General features: G+C 37.0%; 1 protein-coding gene across 5 annotated transcripts in view; it reads right to left on the bottom strand.

Annotated features, from left to right (window-relative positions):
- The window catches only part of RUNX1T1 (RUNX1 partner transcriptional co-repressor 1), a 139426-nt gene that overhangs the window by 25736 nt on the left and 91914 nt on the right, over positions 1-21776 (bottom strand). For all 5 annotated transcript variants that reach the window (XM_007111486.4, XM_007111485.3, XM_024115888.3 and 2 more), the window contains 3 exons: positions 6535-6785; positions 2155-2240; positions 1414-1615 (listed from right to left, as the gene is read on the bottom strand). In XM_007111486.4, coding sequence (XP_007111548.1) covers positions 1414-1615; positions 2155-2240; positions 6535-6785 — 539 coding nt within the window. The remainder of the gene's footprint in view (positions 1-1413; positions 1616-2154; positions 2241-6534; positions 6786-21776) is intronic.

The following is a 21776-nucleotide window of genomic DNA, read 5'->3' as shown; positions in this document are numbered from 1 at the left end:
AAAATGGATATTTTTACTCCCAAAGTTTTGTTTAATTTAAGGCTCTCAATTTTTGCCTAGATTGGAGGATTACAAATATTCTCTTTATTATTATTATTAGCCAATTTTGGTTCACAATACAGAAGTAAAAAGCAAGATGCTTATTCTATTCTAAACAGTTTGGTTTAATTTGGTTCAAATTAAACTTAAACCTATTTTCATTGCTTGCCTTAACATAAGCTAACAAATAACACTTTTCTCTTTAAAATATCCTTTAGAATAATGTCTGTTGGGTAAATTAAGTGACCTGGAATCTTCCTTTATTTAAATACTTATTATGGCAATAGACATTCAGCATTCAGGGATTAGCAGGAATCGAGGAACCTAAGTGCAAAGGAAACTTTATTGACTAGGAATCATTTTAATAAAAAAGATAATGTGATCAATAGCCAGATAATATACTTCAAGTTTTAAATATTTGATAATCAGCCATGTAAGATAATGAGGCCAAAGTCACGAGCTTAATCTGCACACAGGTAATTAGTTTTGTTTTTACAGCATGGACTGTACCCTAACCTAAGCTAGGTAGCAGGTGTGGGGCTAAACACATAAGAAAAATGAGATGAGAGAACAGAGGTCAACACAAATCCATCTCCATTAAGTTGACGCAGACTGTATATACAAGTAGTAGCCCGCAATGTAAATGACAGTAGCTTATTATTAATTTAGGAAAAAGTCCACAGGCCACTCAAAAATTATTTCAGGTTCAAATTTTCTTTCCATATACTTGGGATTACGTTCTATTTATAACCCCAACAATTCCCAAATCTCAATACTAAATACGGCTACATGTATGCATTCAATTTCTAAAGCATTGCTATATTAATAGTCCTGGAAGTTACTAGAATTAATAAATCACAGTTAAGCAATCTAAGTTAAGGTCATGGAAGAGCTACATCTCTATCACTAATTTTCAAGTGGCAGTGGGCAAACTATAGAGCCCTTAGGTCTCTTCCTGGAAGGGTTTTGAGATAAAGTACTCTCAAACACTAGGGTGCAGCAGAATTCCCTGGAGAGCTTGCTAGAAGCTCCAAGCCCACTCCCAGAGATTTTGTCTTTGCAGGTTGGAGACAGGGTCCAAAGAGCTGTTTTATGAAGGAGCACGCATTTTAGTGATTCATGTGAAATTCTGGTCCAGCTTTGAAGCTTTGTCATAAGCCTAAAACATTAACCTAGAAAAGGAGTTTAATTTTTGTAACTGCCTCTTTCTATGCCAATCTGCCTAACAGACAAGACATATTTGAGGATATAAAGTGTTTATTGTTCTACAATTCCCTGTATAGCCTTTATTTTTGAAAAGACGAGTTAAAAATAAAAGCAGCATTAATAGCATGAGAAGTATCTGTTCAATATGTCCATCTGAAGAAAAGATACCTAACGCCACTGGGTCTGGATTGACAGGACTCTGCTGCCTGGAGTGGCTGCTGCTACCGCTGCCGCCCTTTTTTAAGTCCTCGGCATCGCTGTACCGCCGGATCCAGTAATTCAATTCCTCCCGGTCCGCTTCCTGACATCGCCTTAGTACAGTGAGAGATCGCCTTGTTTTTTCTACCATGTCCATTATGCAGTTTAACAGCTATGGGAGAAATGGGCAGGGAGGAGAAAGGAAGGATATATCAATCACCACAACTCAAAAGACTTTGGTGGGTAGTGAAACAAACTATTTTAGGACAATGAAGAATGCTATTTTATTCTGAAGGCTTCCGTCTAATATTTTCAAAGGTTAGATTTGAAACAGAGATCCAATAGATGAGTTAACTCAATAGGAATGAGAATAAAATGTGGGAGGCAAGACAGGGAGATTTCAGCTGAAGTAAACCCATCTTTCCAAATACTAATCCCATTACTGGACAAACTAAATAACTCTCTACAAATAAAACAGCAGCCCACTGATCTGGCTTTAGGGAATCCTCTCCATGATCTAAACACTTCTCTTATATAAGTGGCCTTAATATCAATTTAGAAATCAAATCCTATATTCTACTTTAAACATTCGCATTTATTACTTTTTCAAGGATGGCAGAAAATACCTTCAAAGCATCCCCACACTTTTATCATGTCACCTCACTCCAGTTGTTTTCAAAACATTTTTTAAAATGATTACCAACATCTTACATGGTCAAGATGTTTCCATTCCTCTGCCCATTCTCTGTCTGTCAGTCTGTGATCAATCATTTCTTCTTGACGTGTGCCATGCAACCCTATAAATATAAAGAAGCTTGAATCACCCTAAAACATTAAGGACATAATCCATATGCACATAGGCACTTAGCAAAGACTATGTGGGCAAACTAAATGATGTGAAAATATATTCGATTTTTGAACCGAGGCATGAGTCATATTCAGATTCAGAATTACCTCATGGGTCTCTCATAGAATGATAAAATGTTAGAAAACTAGAAGGAATTTTAGAGGTCATCTGGTCAGAACCATTTCTTTTACACATGAGGAGATACCAAGCCCTGAGCCAGTTATCCATATAATGTTCCCTAAGTGAAAATATAAATATATCCTGAATCTTAATAAATACACGAAACCACAAGTATACATTAAGTGGTTTCAAAGTGTGGCTTTCCTGCATTAAAAACGAAGACAGCACAAATTGTTTTACGTGAATAGGGATATGCTTTTCTAAAACAAGCATGGTAAAACTGGTCCACATTTCAGCATAGTATAAATGAACACAATCCTATTACATACACCTTCATGATAAAATTAGGCCATGAAGAGAGGGCTTGCATAACATAAAAGCAAAATATACTCATTCAATTTATCAAAAAGTAAAAAACAAAAATATATTGGACATCCTCTATGAAAACAAAATCAACATACCAGATATAATTTTGGACAAATACCATAAATCCAAGCTAAGAAACTAAAAATCCTAATTTATAGTCCACAGCATAAATATTAATGCTCTTTAGCATCACAGTTAAGATGCTACCATGAAAAGGTAATAAGGAAACACTTACCAAGTGAGAACAATAGTAACGAACATGAGCAATTAGCCAGGATGCTTATCAAAATAAAAAATAAATGTGTCTTCCTAGAGGGACAGGGTGAAAGGGTCTAATCAGAGATACCTAGAAACGTGTGGCTCTTCTGACAAATTGTGTAAAACACCTCATGTTCTACTATCAAGGAAAGACACTAGGCTATGGCAAGATTTTCCACTTTAAACAATTAAAACTATTTATTTTGGTTGCCAGTTCTCACTGTTACTCTGAATAGCAAATTAAGTTTGACATGGTTTCGGCTTCTATAGACACCTAGGCTCTTTTTCTGAGGGAGTTATGTAGGAGTTAAATGACAACAAAAGTTATGAGACACTGCATTCCACTTTTTGTGAAATCTGAGTGCTTAGAGATCCCCTTTTAGCTGATTTAGCGAAATAAAGATAATGAGTCATATGACTTTTTTCAGCCAACCATGAAATACAATTTAATTTATAGCTGATGGAAGTGAACACATACATGTCAGCTTTCTCAGACTAAATTAAAAGCTAAATATAAAACACTGCACCATTCCTCTCCAATTAGAATATATTCTGAAATACATTTTTAAAGCTAAAATTGTCAATGCCACCTATTGGTAAAAAAGTAAAATTGCAAATAAGCTTTAATAATTTGCATAATAGAAACGACATTGGAGAAGAGTAATATTTAGTTATTTCTCTGCTGTGACAATTTCAAGTTGAAATGTTTGCAAATATGTAACTTTTGTTGACTTATTTTTTGCCTGTGTTTTAGGGAGAAAGCACTACCACTGAAATGAGTCATCACAGAAAACAACTGGAGAGTGATAAAGATATAAATGCAGTGTTAAGATTCATGATGGAGGCTTCTTACTATATTGGCCTATATAAAGACCAAGAGCTTCAGAGGTCTTAAAAGTTTCAAAACTTCAGCAGATTAAATCAATAGTGACATGAGCTCTACCACCAGGAATAATATTAACGAGCAATAGGATGTCTGTGGCTAATGGGATAACAGCACTTGTGGAACAGTGCTAAGCATCATCTCATTTAACAACAACAGAAAAATAATAAGTACATTAGAAACATGTTTGAGCCCAAGTACTTGGTGAAAAAATACAGGTCTCATATGTTTGCTGCTTTTGAACTCTGAAGGTCATTTGTTGGATACAGCCAAATCTTTAAAAAGAAAAAATAAAACAACTCAAATTTTTACATTTACTAATTTTTCTATTTCAGATACTTAAATATTCATCACCACAAAATTTTTACTTATATCCATAATACCAGAGGGATGTACTAGGGAAAACAGTTCAGACTCATTAAAACACATTTTCATTTGTGGGCAATCTGACACTAATGTTGAGTCTTACCCAATTCCTAACTATGCTGAAACTCTAAGTTTATTTATAAACTAATGCTGCCTGTAAAATTATTTTATTAAAAGATTCTAGTGAGTACACGTCTCTGCAAATATGCCTCTACATGTAATAGACATTTATAAATCGTACCAGACTAAGTATACATTTATGACAATTTTTATATTCTCAAAATGGCAGCCTGATGTAACACCATGATTTATTACTCATACGTCAAGCTTTTACTTTACTTTAACACATACTAAATTATGCCAGACTTCAGGGACGGTTAAGTAGTTGCATATATTTATAAAGATTACCACTATTAGTTTTATAAGCTAATATAATTAAAAGGTAAGGAACATGGTCTGATAAAAAAAAATCACATAAAACCAGTGGGTACAGATATAACCCATAAAGGAATATTTTATATTACTAGATGAAAACATAATCATTGAATATAAGCATAATTAGTTCCTTGTTGATTACTCTGTAGTGTACTGGAACTAATATTTCATAAAATAGAATCTGCTGCCTAAGAAATAGGCCATTTCCTAGCACTTACAAAGTGGGGTATCTTGAATTGGTCTTACAATGACCTGGTGACTCCACTTCTATTTGAAAACAAGCAATCATGGTTTGAAGGCATTAGTCATAAATAAATGGCAAGGCTTTTGCTTTGAAGGGAGCTGTTATTGCATTTGATTTCAGGGTCAAAATATCAATCCAGACTGAGAAATAACATAACCATTTTTGAGAGCTCTTCGAAATGGTACCTGAGAGAACATTAGACAGATTGGTTACTAAGAAAGCACAAATTACATGCTTAGCCATTTGTCAGACACACTATATAAATGTAGAAATGATGTTGTGGGGAAGTGAAACTATTTTACTATCTCACATCCAGGGCCTCCATCGCCCCTCCCCTCAACCTGACTCTCCCTTTCTGCTTTCTAAACATTTGGAGGGTTGTGTTTTCAAGCAAAAGACCCTACATATGGAAGCCCCTATGCCCTACTAACCTAGTTAGAAGTCTAACATAAACCTCTGCTCACCACACGCTCTCTGCCTGTGGCTAAAAAAACGGTTGTCCTACTACTCAGGCAGGGAACTGGCCGTGCTTCCCAAGTTCTGCGCCCTCAGCTCTGTGTTCTGCTTTTCTACTTGGACTTCGTCCTGTGCTGCTTCCAGTATCTTGCCCACCAAACTGTCCCATGTCAGGGAAGTTTGTCAGCAACTAGCTAAGAGGTAAAGGCAGTCCTGCTGCTGGACAGCATGGATTCAGGGGACAGAAAAAGACAAGAGAGAGGGCTGACTATTGCTCTCAGTTTATCACTAGATTGACTCGCCAAAATTCAAGAATTCAAGAAGCCCCAGGAACAGGAACAGTGCTCTAATGCTATCACCTCAAACCTGATCATGTATCAAAACTTACCTATTCGTCTTCCTTCTCATTTTTCATGGTGAGCACCTGTTCTTTAGAAGACAGTGTCTCCTAAATGCTTCACTTCCAACAGTTTTATGCAAAGAAGGAATGAACATAGGCAAACAGAACATGTATTTACCCAAACTCATTCCTTCTTTGGTATTCTGATCTTTGACACTAAACTGTCAACACTAAATTGAATCACTGGCACTTCTAAGTTGGAAAACAAAAAAAAGTACTAAATAATTCCTCAAAGAACATCTGTTGACTTAAACCACAGACATACCATATTGTAGTTTTCAAATACAGACTATCACAGAGACTGGAAAACTCAAAATGAACTTTGAGACTATCTGAAATAAAAGATACAATAAAAGAAACTGATTTTTAAAAAATACTTGTGGCAGACTAACTACATACGAAATCCCTCACATTAAAAAAAAATTAAAAACTTGTTTTGCGTATGTTAATACAGTTCAGTAGGTTGTATTTAGATGCCCCCCCCCCCCCGCAAATAACCTGCTGTCACAAAGAACGTAAGTAATTAAGAGAGAGAAAGCACAGCTGTTAAAGGATACAGTAATACCAACAAAGTTTTCTCATAAAGGAGACACTATATAAAGAAAGGGAATTTTTACCCCATCACAGATATCAAGCCTCAAGTTTAGCTGAGAAGTAATGATGCAAGTCTTGAAGCATACAGTCCCATAAGAAGTGAAGAGATCCTTCAGTCTTACCCATAGGTCTGTTTCTGTCCCTGAGGTCCCTGTGGCTGGGGTGTCGATAGGAGTCCCTGTAGTGGTGGGCAATGGCCATATCATCCAAACGGTAATGCTGAGGTGGAGGAGGGGTGGGGTGAGGCAGGCCATTGGGCTGGTAGGATAAGCCATTATTTGGACTGTACCGCTGGCCTGGGCTAATAGTGCATGGTCGCTTGCTTGGATGTTCTGAGTGCAAAGGCTCTCTGTCAAAGCCATTTTCTTTGGTTCTGAGGGAGGAAGAAAAAGAGTTTGTTTCATAATGTACTCAGAAACCAGCATAGTTTGGACACTCACATTTGAACTTGTAATATAAACAGATGATTCTTTTACTGGCCAGAAACTTTCTAAACTCAGCTTCCTAGACCTGTGGGAATTCACTAAAACCCATGCTGAGGCCTAAATGATCACATGACTGCACAGGAGAAAATGTTCCACTTCTCATCAAATTAGCAAACATCTTTCAGTTGAAGTTCATGTGGTTCGGTCACAAATAAGAGGAAGCCTGATCTCCACTCTGCAGATAACATTTCTTTCAAAAGCGAACACTTGATTTCTAACAAATTACCCTTGGATCAACTGTATTTGGTGAAGATTCATCAAGGTACAACAGCATCACTCTTTTGGTGAATTCTTCAGGTATACCTATTGCACTGATCCAAGCTGTGTCTGACTTCCGTGTCAGAGGACATCTGAGCTGTATTGTTCAATACAGTAGCCACATGTGGCTGCTTAAATTAAAAGTGAATTAACAGGGCTTCCCTGGTGGCGCAGTGGTTAAGAATCCGCCTGCCAATGCAGGGGACACGGGTTCGAGCCCTGGTCCGGGAAGATCCGCCACAACTACTGAGCCCGCGTGCCACAACTACTGAAGCCCACACGCCTAGAGCCCGTGCTCCACAATGAAGAGTAGCCCCTGCTCGCCTCAACTAGAGAAAGCCTGCACACAGCAATGAAGACCCAATGCAGCCAAAAATTAAATAAATGAATAAATAAATTTATTTTTTAAAAAGTGAATTAACATTAAATAAAGTTTAAAATCCTTCAGCAGCAATAGCCACATTGCAAGTGTAATCGCCACCTGTGGCTAGTGGCTACGATACTGGACAGCACGGATACAGATCATTTCCATGATGTCAGAAAGTTCTATTAGAAAGCACTGATCAAACTGAATTAACTTAATTAATGCAATAAAACAATGAAATGTCTAGGACTGACATTACCTTGGGCTACCAAGATAATCAATCAGCAGTCATACAGAGCTAGCTGGGATTAGAAGAAAGATCGGGGCGAACCCCTTTCTTTTAAAGTTGAGGAAACACATGCCTGGAGAGCACAAGTGACCTGTCTGAAGTCATGAGATCTTAGGGCAGGGCAGGCACACCCTGACTGCATTTCATCATGTGATACACAAAACTGTACTTGTCTTTCAGAAGGAAAACATTCTATAAATGAGACCTGATAACTGCTGCTAGATTCTCAAACAGAAGTAGGGTTAAAGAAATATTTTCTGACTGAATATATCTCTAAGAGATGAACTCAATATAGTCTGTAAGATAGGAATGCATCACCTCCACTTTGACTGCAAGCACAGCTCCCAAACTAATTTTTTACCTAGTAGCTGGCTCTCCTCACAAGACCAGCTCTCTATCCTTAGACCAGTGGCAGCATCTATTTTCCCTGGGAAATTTCCCCATAAGAATTCTACCAAATCACAGTAGCTACAGATTTCTGCGTGCCGTTTTTTTTTTTGTTTTTTGTTTTTTTCTTTTTTGGCCTTGCCGTGCATCTTGTGGGATCTTAGTTCCCCAACCAGAGACTGAACACAGGCCATGGCAGTGCCTAACCACTGGACCGCCAGGGAATTTCCATCTGCACACCTTTTTTTGATTTTAGGTTGGTTAGGTTTAGATACTTTAGACACTTTTCCCACTTTCCTAGTGCCCAGGGATAGTCTTTGTCTGATAAAACTGGAGGGATTTGAATGGAAACTGACTTGACAACAGAGATCATTAGGGGCTAGAGGGTTCTACAATGAATCACCCTTTATGTCCCTTTAGGGTAGAGCCCCAGTGACAATTTGCACACATCAGATTATAAAGGACAGAGGAGTTAGAGATAGAAGGTGCAGGCACACTAAGAACTGAGGGAAACGGCAGAGTTCAATGGTAAATGAATACATGCCCAATACATGCTGGTGAAAGATGTTCTGGAGCCAGGAGACTGTCCAACACTGGAAAGTGTCTACAGTAAAATATTCTGACTCTGTACATATTGATCATTGACCAGACTAAAATGTCTCAAACATTACAATGCACTGCTTCTAAATAATTTTTAAAAGTGAATGGAAACATTCTAGATAGATATATCTTCTAAGAGGATATTTATGTGATTCTAATCTGTATTTCCATATCCTACACATTTCTGAATAATACACTTCACCATTCAATGCATAAACATTTCCAGCATAAATCAGTTGGAAAATACTGAAGACTATTAGTATCTATGAATATAATGTCAACACAGCACCTACCTTACTGGCAGTGTGGTGTAGTGGAAAGAGCACTGGACTGGGAATCAAGAGACCTGAGATTTAGTCCTGGCTCTTCCACGACTAGCTGTGTGACCTTGGGCAAGTCACTTAACCTCTCTGGACCTCAGTTTGCTCATCTGTAAAATGAAAGGGTTGGACTAGATCAGTGGTTTTCAAACTGTGCCACTTGAGGTGCTTAGGGATTCTGCGGGCAATAAAGAGCTTTTACCCCAAACAATCAAGATTTAAAGGGCCAGAGGAACCCACTTATCATTCTTATCTATTTTAAAAGTTGAGGTTCCACCTAGGTTTCATTTTTGAAGGAAAAAGCTGCTAAAATCAAGTTTGAAAACCACTGGACTAGCATAATTTCTGAGGTCCCTTCTAGTTTGAAAACTCTGCAATTCACTTATTCTATATTTATTTCTAAATGTCATTTATACAGCACAGGGAATACAGCCAATATTTTATAATAATTATAAGTGGAATATAACCTTTAAAAACTATAAATCACTATCTTGTACACCTGAAAATTCCATAATATTGTACATCAACTACACCTTAATTTAAATAAGTAAATAAATAAATAAAAGGTCATGGTTATGTAGATCGAAACACACAAATCTAATGGTCTACTGGCCAAATTATGTCTAAGTCAACCACTTGAACCAACAGAGAACTTCTCTGTTCTTTGCTTTGAACAACGTACTATTTACAGCTGATTTTTTGTGCAAAAATAGAAAATATTCTCTAAATACCTTATAGCAGCCTAAATATATAAACATCAAAACATTTCTAAATATCAAAACGTCTTTGATCCAATTGTGTCAAACCAACTCAACTTACTGGTTTTGTGTCTCCTTGTTCAAAGATAACAAGAACATTGAACACTGGAAGAATTCTTACTGTTTTCAAAGTAGTTAGATACGTTATTTATCTTTGCTGTCAGATCAACCCTCTGATCAGTGCTATTACTTCGATGAGCCTGTACTGAAGCTTTTTTCCCTCCTAAAGCAAGGACAGTAATGTCCTAAGAAGCAGGGCTAGCTCCTCAGTCTGTCCTGTCATTTCTATCACATCCTTGCAGTGACAGTCCCTATTCTGGGTCTTTTCACTCTTGCAGCTATTGAAACAATAAAGCTCATCACCTCACAGAGGTAGGTATATTTTAGCAGCAAAGCATTCAAACGGCCCACAGAAATAATTATGAGAAGTCTCCCTGTGCTTCCTCCAATCACTCATGTCTACCTATAAAGCCAACCCTATTCAAAGGATGTATGTCCAGAAAGCTAACCAAAACAACTTGATTGCTATTTGTTTGTTTGCTTCTTAGAAATGCCTAAAACTTATCTAAAACCTCATTTGCTTGGGGGCAAATTCCAAATCTGAATGTTTCTTACCTTCTCAAAATGTATTAGGCAAAACTAACAAATACTTTTCATTGCCCCATACCAGCATACTCTCAAAATAACTCAAATTCTAGTGCGAAGTCTGTCATGTCTCATGGGTTTCTAGAAGGAACTTTTTGGTTTGTTTTTTATATTCAATCTCCCTTCCAGGAGAAATTTTCCTGAATATAACCGAACTACTTCAACAATTAGATCCCAATCACTTCTCTCTCAAGGTCTGATGTCCTAAGAGTAGAATACTGCTCAGGACTCAGCTGTGTGACCCTGAGATAACCTGGCTTCAGTTTCCTGCCCAGTAAAATGACACTAATAGGAAACAATATGTGTTTTAAAAAACAAAACACTTAAGAGACAACCTAATTTACACCTTACCCCACTTCAGGCTGTTTTCTCTCAGCTCCTCAAAACAGAGGCTGTAAACTGACTTATGTGAGAAAGAAAACAAACTTTTTAAAAAACTTTCCTCTATGTAAAATATTTTAAATGTCATAATAGGCTAGCATGCACTGACAATTCCTTAGTAACATGAAAATGGGGAAGAATGAAGAAAGAAATTATTAAGATCGTGGCAATAACTAGAATAAAAGGACCAATCAATTTCTTACATGACAGGAACAGACATAAGTTTTTTTTCTAGATTAAAATGTTTTTTTAAGTGGGGAAAAAAAGCACTAAAATATTGTTCTAGGGACAGGCAAATTGGTACAGCATAATAAACCTGAGAATGGCAAGGAAGAAACTTAAAAATTCTGATATTAGTCCTGTTACAAATAAATACATGCCTTAGGTGTTGACTTCTCCAACTGACCACATGTATTCCAAACGGCACATGTCTAAACTGACCTTTTCTTTCTCTGGTACTTCCTGCACCCGTCAATTATGCCACCTTCTACTTAGCCACCAAAATAGAAACTTGGAAGTCACTCTATAACTTTCTTCTCCAAAAAAAAGTCCTGCTGCTGATATCGTAAGCTTCTCTGGCATAGGTCCTTCTGTCCTACCCCAGGACACATTATCTTGGCCTTATCATGCCCTTGTCTTACTCTGCAGGCATCTCAGCCAGAACCAGGGCTAAGATACTGGCTGAGACTTAAAAAAAAAAAAAAATTCTTTACTTTTTATTTTAGAAAGAAGCATGTATCTAAATCTCAGGAGGTGACAGTTCTGTTAAAGTAAAGCCCAAAGACATTAATAACTTAATCTTAAACAAAGTTTCCTTCCCTTTGTTAAGGCTTCTACAGAAAGACTAGACACTGAATTAAAGGGCAGGGGAGTGGTCATTTAGGGCATCATATTTTCAAAACACAACTCAGTAAAAGGTCTCTTCAGGAATTTTTAGGAAATAGGTGAGTTTAGATAAGAATTTTATATAACACCCTATATTGGTACTGAATAATGTATCTGAAACAAAATACATTACAAATTCCCCTGCTTCCTTCAAAAGAAAATCAAACCTGACTCGTCATGGACAACCTGTGGGGATTTCTATGTTTGCAGAAATACCACCCTGCAGGAAGTGGGATGTTTAGATGGTGAAAAACAAAGCACTGAGTGACACAGGACCAACACTACTGGGCCACGTGGAAAGAAGTGCCTTCCATCTCTCTATTGCTAAACCACAACCTAGGAGATAACTTCCTGAGCGGCGGGCTAACACCTTCTGGAGTAAATAAGACAGATGCAGGTAGATGTTGGCCCCTCCAGACAAAAACAAGATACCTGGACCCTTAAGGATTACAATATGTGGGTTCCCAGAGCCTTCCCTCCCCCAAGGAGAAGGTGGAAACTTTCAGGCACATGTCCCTGGAGCTCTCCATCTGCTGAACAGTCAGACTGACTGGGAGCGGCTGTCCCCTTGTCTTCACTAATTTCTGACCACTGCTGAAGTATTCAGTTGCTATTGCTCCTGCTGTCTGGAACCACGTTTTGTTTTGTTTTTTAATACATCTTTATTGGAGGAAAATTGCTTTACAATGTTGTGTTAGTTTCTGCTGTACAACAAAGTGAATCAGCTATATGCATACATATATCCCCATATCCCCTCCCTCTTGAGCCTCCCACCCTCCCTATCGAACCCCTCTAGGTGGTCACAAAGGACCAAGCTGATCTCCCTGTGCTATGTAGCAGCTTTCCACTAGCTAGCTATTTTACATTTGGTAGTGTATATATGTCAATGTTACTCTCTTACTACATCCCAGCCTCTTCTTCCCCTTGTCCTCAAGTCCATTCTCTACATCTGCGTATTTATTCCTGCCCTGCCACTAAGTTCATCAGTACCATTTTTCTAGATTCCATATATATGCGTTAGCATACAGTATTTGTTTTTCTCTTTCTGACTTACTTCACTCGGTGTGACAGACTCTAGGTCCATCCACCTCACTACAAATAACTCAATTTTGTTCTTCTTTATGTCTGAGTACTATTCCATTGTATATATGTGCCACATCTTCTTCATCTATTCACCTGCTGATGGACGTTTAGGTTGCTTCCATGTCCTTGTTATCGTAAATAGTGCTGCAATGAACATTGCAGTACATGTAACTTTTTGAATTATGGTTTTCTCAGTGTATATGCCCAGTAGTCGGATTGCTGGGTCATATGGTAATTCTACTCCTGGTTTTTTAAGGAACCTCCATACTGTTCTCCATAGTGGCTGTATCAATTTACATTCCCACCAACAGTGCAGGAGGGTTCTCTTTTTTCCACACCCTCTCCAGTATTTATTGTTTGTAGATTTTTTTGATGATGGGCATTCTAACTGGTATGAGGTGATACCTCACTGTGGTTTTGATTTGCATTTCTCTAATGATTAGTGATGTTGAGCATATTTTCATGAGTTTGTGTGCCATCTGTATGTCTTCTTTGGAGAAATGTCTATTTAGGCCTTGGGCCCATTTTTGCTTTTTGTTTTTTACTTTTTTATTTTTATTTATTTTTTTAACATCTTTATTGGAGTATAATTGCTTTACAATGGTATGTTAGTTTCTGCTTTATAACAAAGTGAATCAGCTTTATGTATACATATACGCCCATATCACCTCCCTCTTGCGTCTCCCTCCTACCCTCCCTATCCCATCCCTCTATGTGGTCACAAAGCACCAGCTGATCCCCCTGTGCTATGCGGCTGCTTCCCACTATCTATTTTACATTTGGTAATATATGTAAGTCCATGCCACTCTCTCACTTCATCCCAGCTTACCCTTCCCCCTCTCTGTGTCCTCAAGTCCATTCTCTACCTCTGCGTCTTTATTCCTGTCCTACCTACGTTCTTCATAACCATTTTTTTTTTTAGATTCCATATGTATGTGTTAGCATACGGTTCCTCTTTCTGACATACTTCACTCTGTATGACAGACTCTAGGTCCATCCAACTCACTACAAATAAATCAATTTCATTTCTTTTTATGGCTGAGTAATATTCCATTGTATATATGTGCCACATCTTCTTTATCCATTCATCGGTCGATGGACACTTAGGTTGCTTCCATGTCCTGGCTACTGTAAATAGTGCTGCAATGAACATTGTGGTACATGTCTCTTTTTGAATTATGGTTTTCTCAGGGTATTTTTGGATTGTTTGTTTTTGGGATATTGAGCTCATGGGCTGCTTGTAAATTTTGGAGATTAATCCTTTGTCAGTTGCTTCATTTGCAAATATCTTCTGGTATTCTGAGGGTTGTCTTTTCGTGTTATTTATGGTTTCCTTTGCTATGCAAAAGCTTTTAAGTCTCATTACATCCCATTTGTTTATTTTTGTTTTTATTTCCATTACTCTAGGAGGAGGGGGTGGGTCAAAAAGGAGTACATGTAACTTTTTGAATTATGGTTTTCTCAGTGTATATGCCCAGTAGTCGGATTGCTGGGTCATATGGTAATTCTACTCCTGGTTTTTTAAGGAACCTCCATACTGTTCTCCATAGTGGCTGTATCAATTTACATTCCCACCAACAGTGCAGGAGGGTTCTCTTTTTTCCACACCCTCTCCAGTATTTATTGTTTGTAGATTTTTTTGATGATGGGCATTCTAACTGGTATGAGGTGATACCTCACTGTGGTTTTGATTTGCATTTCTCTAATGATTAGTGATGTTGAGCATATTTTCATGAGTTTGTGTGCCATCTGTATGTCTTCTTTGGAGAAATGTCTATTTAGGCCTTGGGCCCATTTTTGCTTTTTGTTTTTTACTTTTTTATTTTTATTTATTTTTTTAACATCTTTATTGGAGTATAATTGCTTTACAATGGTATGTTAGTTTCTGCTTTATAACAAAGTGAATCAGCTTTATGTATACATATACGCCCATATCACCTCCCTCTTGCGTCTCCCTCCTACCCTCCCTATCCCATCCCTCTATGTGGTCACAAAGCACCAGCTGATCCCCCTGTGCTATGCGGCTGCTTCCCACTATCTATTTTACATTTGGTAATATATGTAAGTCCATGCCACTCTCTCACTTCATCCCAGCTTACCCTTCCCCCTCTCTGTGTCCTCAAGTCCATTCTCTACCTCTGCGTCTTTATTCCTGTCCTACCTACGTTCTTCATAACCATTTTTTTTTTTAGATTCCATATGTATGTGTTAGCATACGGTTCCTCTTTCTGACATACTTCACTCTGTATGACAGACTCTAGGTCCATCCAACTCACTACAAATAAATCAATTTCATTTCTTTTTATGGCTGAGTAATATTCCATTGTATATATGTGCCACATCTTCTTTATCCATTCATCGGTCGATGGACACTTAGGTTGCTTCCATGTCCTGGCTACTGTAAATAGTGCTGCAATGAACATTGTGGTACATGTCTCTTTTTGAATTATGGTTTTCTCAGGGTATTTTTGGATTGTTTGTTTTTGGGATATTGAGCTCATGGGCTGCTTGTAAATTTTGGAGATTAATCCTTTGTCAGTTGCTTCATTTGCAAATATCTTCTGGTATTCTGAGGGTTGTCTTTTCGTGTTATTTATGGTTTCCTTTGCTATGCAAAAGCTTTTAAGTCTCATTACATCCCATTTGTTTATTTTTGTTTTTATTTCCATTACTCTAGGAGGTGGGTCAAAAAGGATTTTTCTATGGTTTATGTCATAGAGTGTTCTGCCTATGTTTTCCTCTAAGAGTTTGATATAGTTTCTGGCCTTACATTTAGGTCTTTAATCCATTTTGAGTTTATTTTTGTGCATGGTGTTAGGAAGTGTTCTAATTTCATTCTTTTACATGTAGCTGTCCAGTTTCCCCAGCACCACTTATTGAAGAGGCTGTCTTTTCTCCATTGTATATTCTTGCCTCCTTTGTCAAAGATAAGGTGACCACATGTGTGTGGGTTTATCTCTGGGCTTCTAGCCTGTGGAACTATGCTTTCTTATTCTAATCTGTCACCTACACATTTCAACTGGAGCCCTCTAATTTTTTCTTTTTAGTGAATCAATCATGGCACTTTGCTCCTGGCTGCTTCCATGGCTGTAGGTGTTTCAGAGACACATCTTTTAAAATGGTAGAAAGTAAACAAGAAAACAAAAAAACTCTTAGGGGAGAGGGCCATTTGCTATACTACTAAAAACGACTGTATTAAGTTTAATTTTGATTATTTATTTGTTCAACTAGTGTTGTGTCGTTGTTTTGTGTTTGTGGTGTTTTGCTTTGTTTTGTTTTAGATAGCCAGTATGTGTAACATGCACTACCCTGAGCTTTACTGGACATACAAAAATAAGACATGATCCCCAACACCCTCCTAAGATTATGGTTTAGAAGTAGACTTGCTTTTGGGAAGTGTGCTAGCAAGAAATTTTTTACTATAAACCCAGTTTAATTAGTGGTACAAGACTTCTATACTGTTACGCAGGACCTGAACTCAGCAGCTACCATAAAAAGAGTACAAAAGTGGTATGGGAGATCAGAAGGAGAAAAGATCACTACATTTGAAAGAGCAGGGACTATGGAGTTGGCTTCAAATTTTGGCTCTGCAATTTGCTGGCCATATGAACTGAGGAGGCTTAATTTCTATGAGTCACAAAATAGGGGCAATTATTTCAGAGCTACTGAGAGAACTATATGACAGACTCGACATAAAGAGCCTAACACATATTTGGCATTCAACAACTTAACCAAAGCACTTATTTTTCAAGCTGAGGCGTTCAGAGGCTGGGGTATTACAGACATAGTTATAAGAGTGCGGTCATTCAAGTCAGAGAACCTAGGGTTTAGAATCCCATCAGTGCCTCTTACAAGCCATGTGACCTCAGACATATTATCCAGCCAGCCTGAACCTATGCAATAGGACTGTCAGGAAATAAGTGCTGTGTGTTCATATGTAAATTATTTAGCATGGGCCTGGCACATCTTAAGTGCTCAGTAAATAGTAACCATTATTATAATATTCATGATTGGGAAGCCTTCATTCAAATAGTAGAACCTGTCTTGAGTTAGCCTGCCAAGTATGAATAGAATTATCATATACAAGAACTAGGGCAAAGAACAGAAACCATCAGTCAGAATATAGACTAAGGCATGAACAATGTTCAGCAGAGCCAGACCCTAGGAGAGCAGCAAAAATAAGGCTAGCAAGTTTACGCTGAGGCTGGAATATGGAGACCAAAATGTTCTCTACAGCCACACAATCTTTCTCATCATGTAAATGCAACTTAATGCAATTTCACTAGAAGCCTCCACAATTGATATGACTAATAAAAAAAAAACAAAAACATTTCTACAGGGATGATTACTCTCTTCTTGAAACTGATGAATGCATTAAAAAATACAACGCAAAACAAGAATGTGTGAATATAATATAAATCCCTCATATTTTTTCACAGAAAACTGAATGCAGCAGATAATAAAAATTTAATTCTTATTTGCATAGTCAATTAATTCTACAATTCCTTATAACTTTTCTTTTCTTTTTTCTTTTGGCCGTGCCTGCCGCGCGACATGTGGGATCGTAGTTCCCCGATCGGGGATTGAACCCGCGCCCCCTGCATCAGAAGTGCTGAGTCTTAACCACTGGACCGCCAGGGAAGTCCCTACAATTCCTTATAAAGTGCACCTATCTTTTCTCTTTAGAAAGACAAAAATATTGAAATCTCATTCATTTTGCAGAAAAGGAAAAATGGATTTAATAGGTTCAGCTGGTGTGTGCTTTGCTGACAAATCTATACATTCAACCAACACGGTTTCAAAATGACTGCCTTATGACCCTCCAACATTCAGTGTTTTCTAGTTTACTCATTAAGCCAGGAAATCTGGCTGACTGTGAATCCTCTATCAGTATAAAAATTTATAAAACCTCAGAATATTATACTGTTGCATTTGCCCACATGAGCAATTACAGAGAAAAAATAAATGAGGGAAAGTAAAGCGGGAAAAAGACACAATTCTTAGTTAAGCTTTCCTTGTTTACATTCTGCACATTAAATCATATTTTGTGCAACTGGAAGATTTCAGGTAGGTAAATGTCTCCACTGAGAAGCTCTGTAACTTTAAGCAAGTTCTTTCGGCCTTAGTTTTCTCAAGATAAAGGATTGGCCTCGTAAATCTGTAAGATTGCTCTCAGCTAACAAATTACATACTTCTAAAGCTCAAGAAAATCTTTTTAGAAAATAATGTTTAATAATTGGGGGTGGAGGAAATACATATTAATGCAACCATGTGGCCTTCATAATAAAAACCAAGATGTGTTAAACTGAGAGTAATTTAAAGCATAATTACATTAAAATGATTATATATAAAAATAGAGATATAGAGATAGATAGATAGATGAAGGGGATTAATATTTAACATAAATCACTTGAAACAGGGAGGAAGGCAGTGGAGACAGTGTTACCCATACAAAACCAATGATCATTCGATTTGATTTAAGCCAGAAAGATTCTGAGTCAGAAAATCGGCATGACAGGTGAGAGCACAATGTTAAAGACAAATATAACGAAAGCTGCAACATCAAAGCTGTGAGAAAAGACATCAAATGATAATTAACAAAAAAAAAATGTATCCTTTCAAAGGTAGTAATTTTTAATTATTTTGTAGTCTCAAAAAAATGCAGGCTTTGTCTAACTGCTCTTTCCCTCCTCACTCCATTTGAAACTGTGTTTTCATGACCATGATGGTGAGCAGTTTTAAAGAGGACTCTCAACTTCTAGTCTCTGTTTGAAAGTGGTCTCTTCATTTAATCAGCTCCAAAAAAGGTTTGTATTCCCTTCCTCAGCTTTTCCCATCACCAAATGGCAAGATAAACAATAAACTTTTACATATGAACAAAGAATAGAAATCAGAACTTTCTATTAACTTTCTCTAATATTTTAGGAAAAAAATAGCACGATTTTTAAATGAAAATTGTCTCTTTCTAATTTGGGTTCTAAGTTATTCTTCCACAGACCTACAAATCTAGTATAGTTGTTCAGGGACTCACCCTAGAGCTATTTTTAAAAAGAAGTAGAATAAATTTTACTGTTCCATACAGGAAAAAAAAAAAATCCATAGACTTCCCCAGAGTATTCATTTCTCTGTAAATAAAAGTAATGCTTAAAAAAAGAAAAAATATAACCAGTGACAATCACATTTAAGGATGAGAAGTTACATTTGCCAAAACCCATCCCTGAAATATGTGAGGACTGTTTAGTAGATTAAATCAGCAATCATCACAGAATTTAAGCCCCAAAGTTGTAAACAAAATATAGAGCGCTCTTTTGTTCGTGACATGTCATGAACAAATTATCAAAATGTGTTTTCTCCTCAGGTGTCAGTTTTTCCCTCTTTTAGTGACTGATGGTTCCCAGTGTTATTACAGAAACAGATTGATCTTTTTAATGAGCCAGTTTAATAGACTCCAAAATCTCACCGTGGCTGCTCATCCATGTCAGACCATATGCACCAACAAAACATTCAGTAAAACAAAAAAAAGCTCTGCTGTCAAACAGCTCCATACTCTATAAAATTTCATATAGTAGATCTGGATATACAGATAAATAACCAGAGAAGAGGAAAATGCACACGCAAACAAGATGCAGAAAGTATATGCAAAGAAATAGTAGAGGCCCATATTTTCTTGGCTCTGATCAAATTCCCACAAGATACAAATGTATTTACACAACTTATTCTCATTACCCTTCCTCCGAACTCTAAGGAAATCCATTTGCCATCTTTCCATTATAACGCACACTTCAGGGTTCCACTTGAAAAAGAATGTTCCACCCAAAGAGCAACTGTATGAATTCTGACTCAAGCAACTGTCTATGGATAACCAGAGGGAGAAGAACACTGAAGGCTCTTTTAAGAAAGTTCTACCTGACTGAATGCAAACATGCATGCACACACAGCTACAGATCATCAAAACAAAAATGCTGATTTTCTGTGGAATTTATATGACGTTTCCATAACAATGTTAGCACATTGCCAAGGGCTTACCTCAGCACTGTTGAAGGGAGGTCTAAAGTCACAGTATATTCACATATAAAACACTGGGAAAGAACCAGTGGAGAAAGTGCTGGGAATATAGAGAAGTGGATAAAGCAAGTTTTCATTCTGCCTGTTATGGTTACTTAGCAGTTAGAGTTTCTAGAATAGATTGTGCCCATTTCCAATTTTGCCTAAAGGATTATCTTTACATTTATCACAGCTATCTAAACCTTTCCTTGTTATCCTTTCCTCCACCCAAATAAATGTTCTTCTTCCCAATTTTCCATCTAGTCTCTCCTTAATTTCCTTTGCACCACACTATCTTGGAAAAATGGAGCTGAAACATCTCAATATCAGCACGTAGTACTGATTCCCTGCAGGGTAAATGGTTAGGATCAGATAGGAATACACATGTGAATCATCTATCTTTGGGCTGCTTCTTGGTTTTTAGTATCATGTGGACACACCACTCAGACACCTGGATTAAGCAGCTGCCTTTAAAAGCTAAAGTACTAAATGCTTAAATATGACTATGGAAATACAACTTGAGAAAATAAGAAAGTAGCACTGTTGGTAGGTCATGTATGGAGGTGGGTCTACAGTATGTCAGAAGTAAACTAACGTTTAATCTTTTGCTTTAGGCATTTTAAACTATTAAGAGATCCTATGTCAAGAGGAGAAAAATTCCAGAGATTGTAGCATAAAAACTGCTTAACAGAGGATTATGTAATAACTATATGTAAACTGGCTGGCTTTTAATAACATTCTGATTTGCAAAGCAACTATACATTTAAGCATAGCTAAGTTGGTCACAGATAGATGTCTCTGAGCAGCTCCAAGGATCATAAGCTCCTAGGAATCTGTGCCAGGGTGTTAACCTCTCAAAGGCTGGTCTACGCTTCCCTGATAAAATGCAGAAAGAGTGAACGGATAAGTAGAAAAAGGAAACAAAGCATATGACAAATAAGTTTCTGAATATAGTTTCATTTTAAGATTCTCCGTATTCTACAAATACTATGTAAGGTAAGACTTTATATTCCTGTACTAGAAAATATTTATACATGAGGCTGAGGTATTTAGGAAAATTATTTTAGTAAGGTACATTGGAAGTTTCACGTGTATGCCTTATTCAACAACTAATTTGTAAGGCTTAATGGAGAAGGGGTTTTATTTTACATTTCTTAGAATTCTCAGTTATTAGAGCAGAGTACCTCATAGAATGAATATTGACTGATAAGATTTTTCAGCAAAAATGTCAACTATAAGTTCTATTACTTAACTCTTATCTTCACTCAGTCCATCTAGCTTCCCAGAAGTTTTCTCTTAGCTCATATAAAACCCAAATTAAATAGCTACTGCATTGTGCTTAGGCCAGATTTCAAAACCACCATGTTTTGAGAAAACTTAGAATAACAAATTTCCTAACACTGAAGGGTAAAATATGTGGTTGAGATGAATTACATAGTAAATGATAATTTTAATACAGGGATACCCTTGGAGATAATGTATGTTCAGGTGCAGACCACCATAGTAAAGCAAATATCACAGTAAAGCCAGTCACACAATTTTTTTTGGTTTCCCTCTGCATATAAAAGTTATGTTTATATTATACTGTAGTCTCTTAAGTGTGCAGTGGCACTATGTCTTAAAAAAATGTATATACCTTAATTTTAAAAATACTTTATTTGTAAAAAAATGCCAAAACAATTATAATGGTTAACTTTAAAGATTACTGACCACAGATTACCATAACAAATATAATAATGAAGAAGTCTGAAATATTGTGAGAATTACCAAATTCTCACAGAATTACACAGAGACACAAAATGAGCAAATGCTATTGGAAAAATGGTGCCAACAGAGTAATTCCATGCAGAGTGCCACAAACCTTC

This window comes from Physeter macrocephalus, chromosome 15, assembly GCF_002837175.3.
Source record: "Physeter macrocephalus isolate SW-GA chromosome 15, ASM283717v5, whole genome shotgun sequence".
Lineage (NCBI taxonomy): Eukaryota > Metazoa > Chordata > Mammalia > Artiodactyla > Physeteridae > Physeter > Physeter macrocephalus.
The sequence above is the reverse complement of the archived record's forward strand: the minus strand, read 5'-3'. Positions and strand labels throughout refer to the sequence as shown.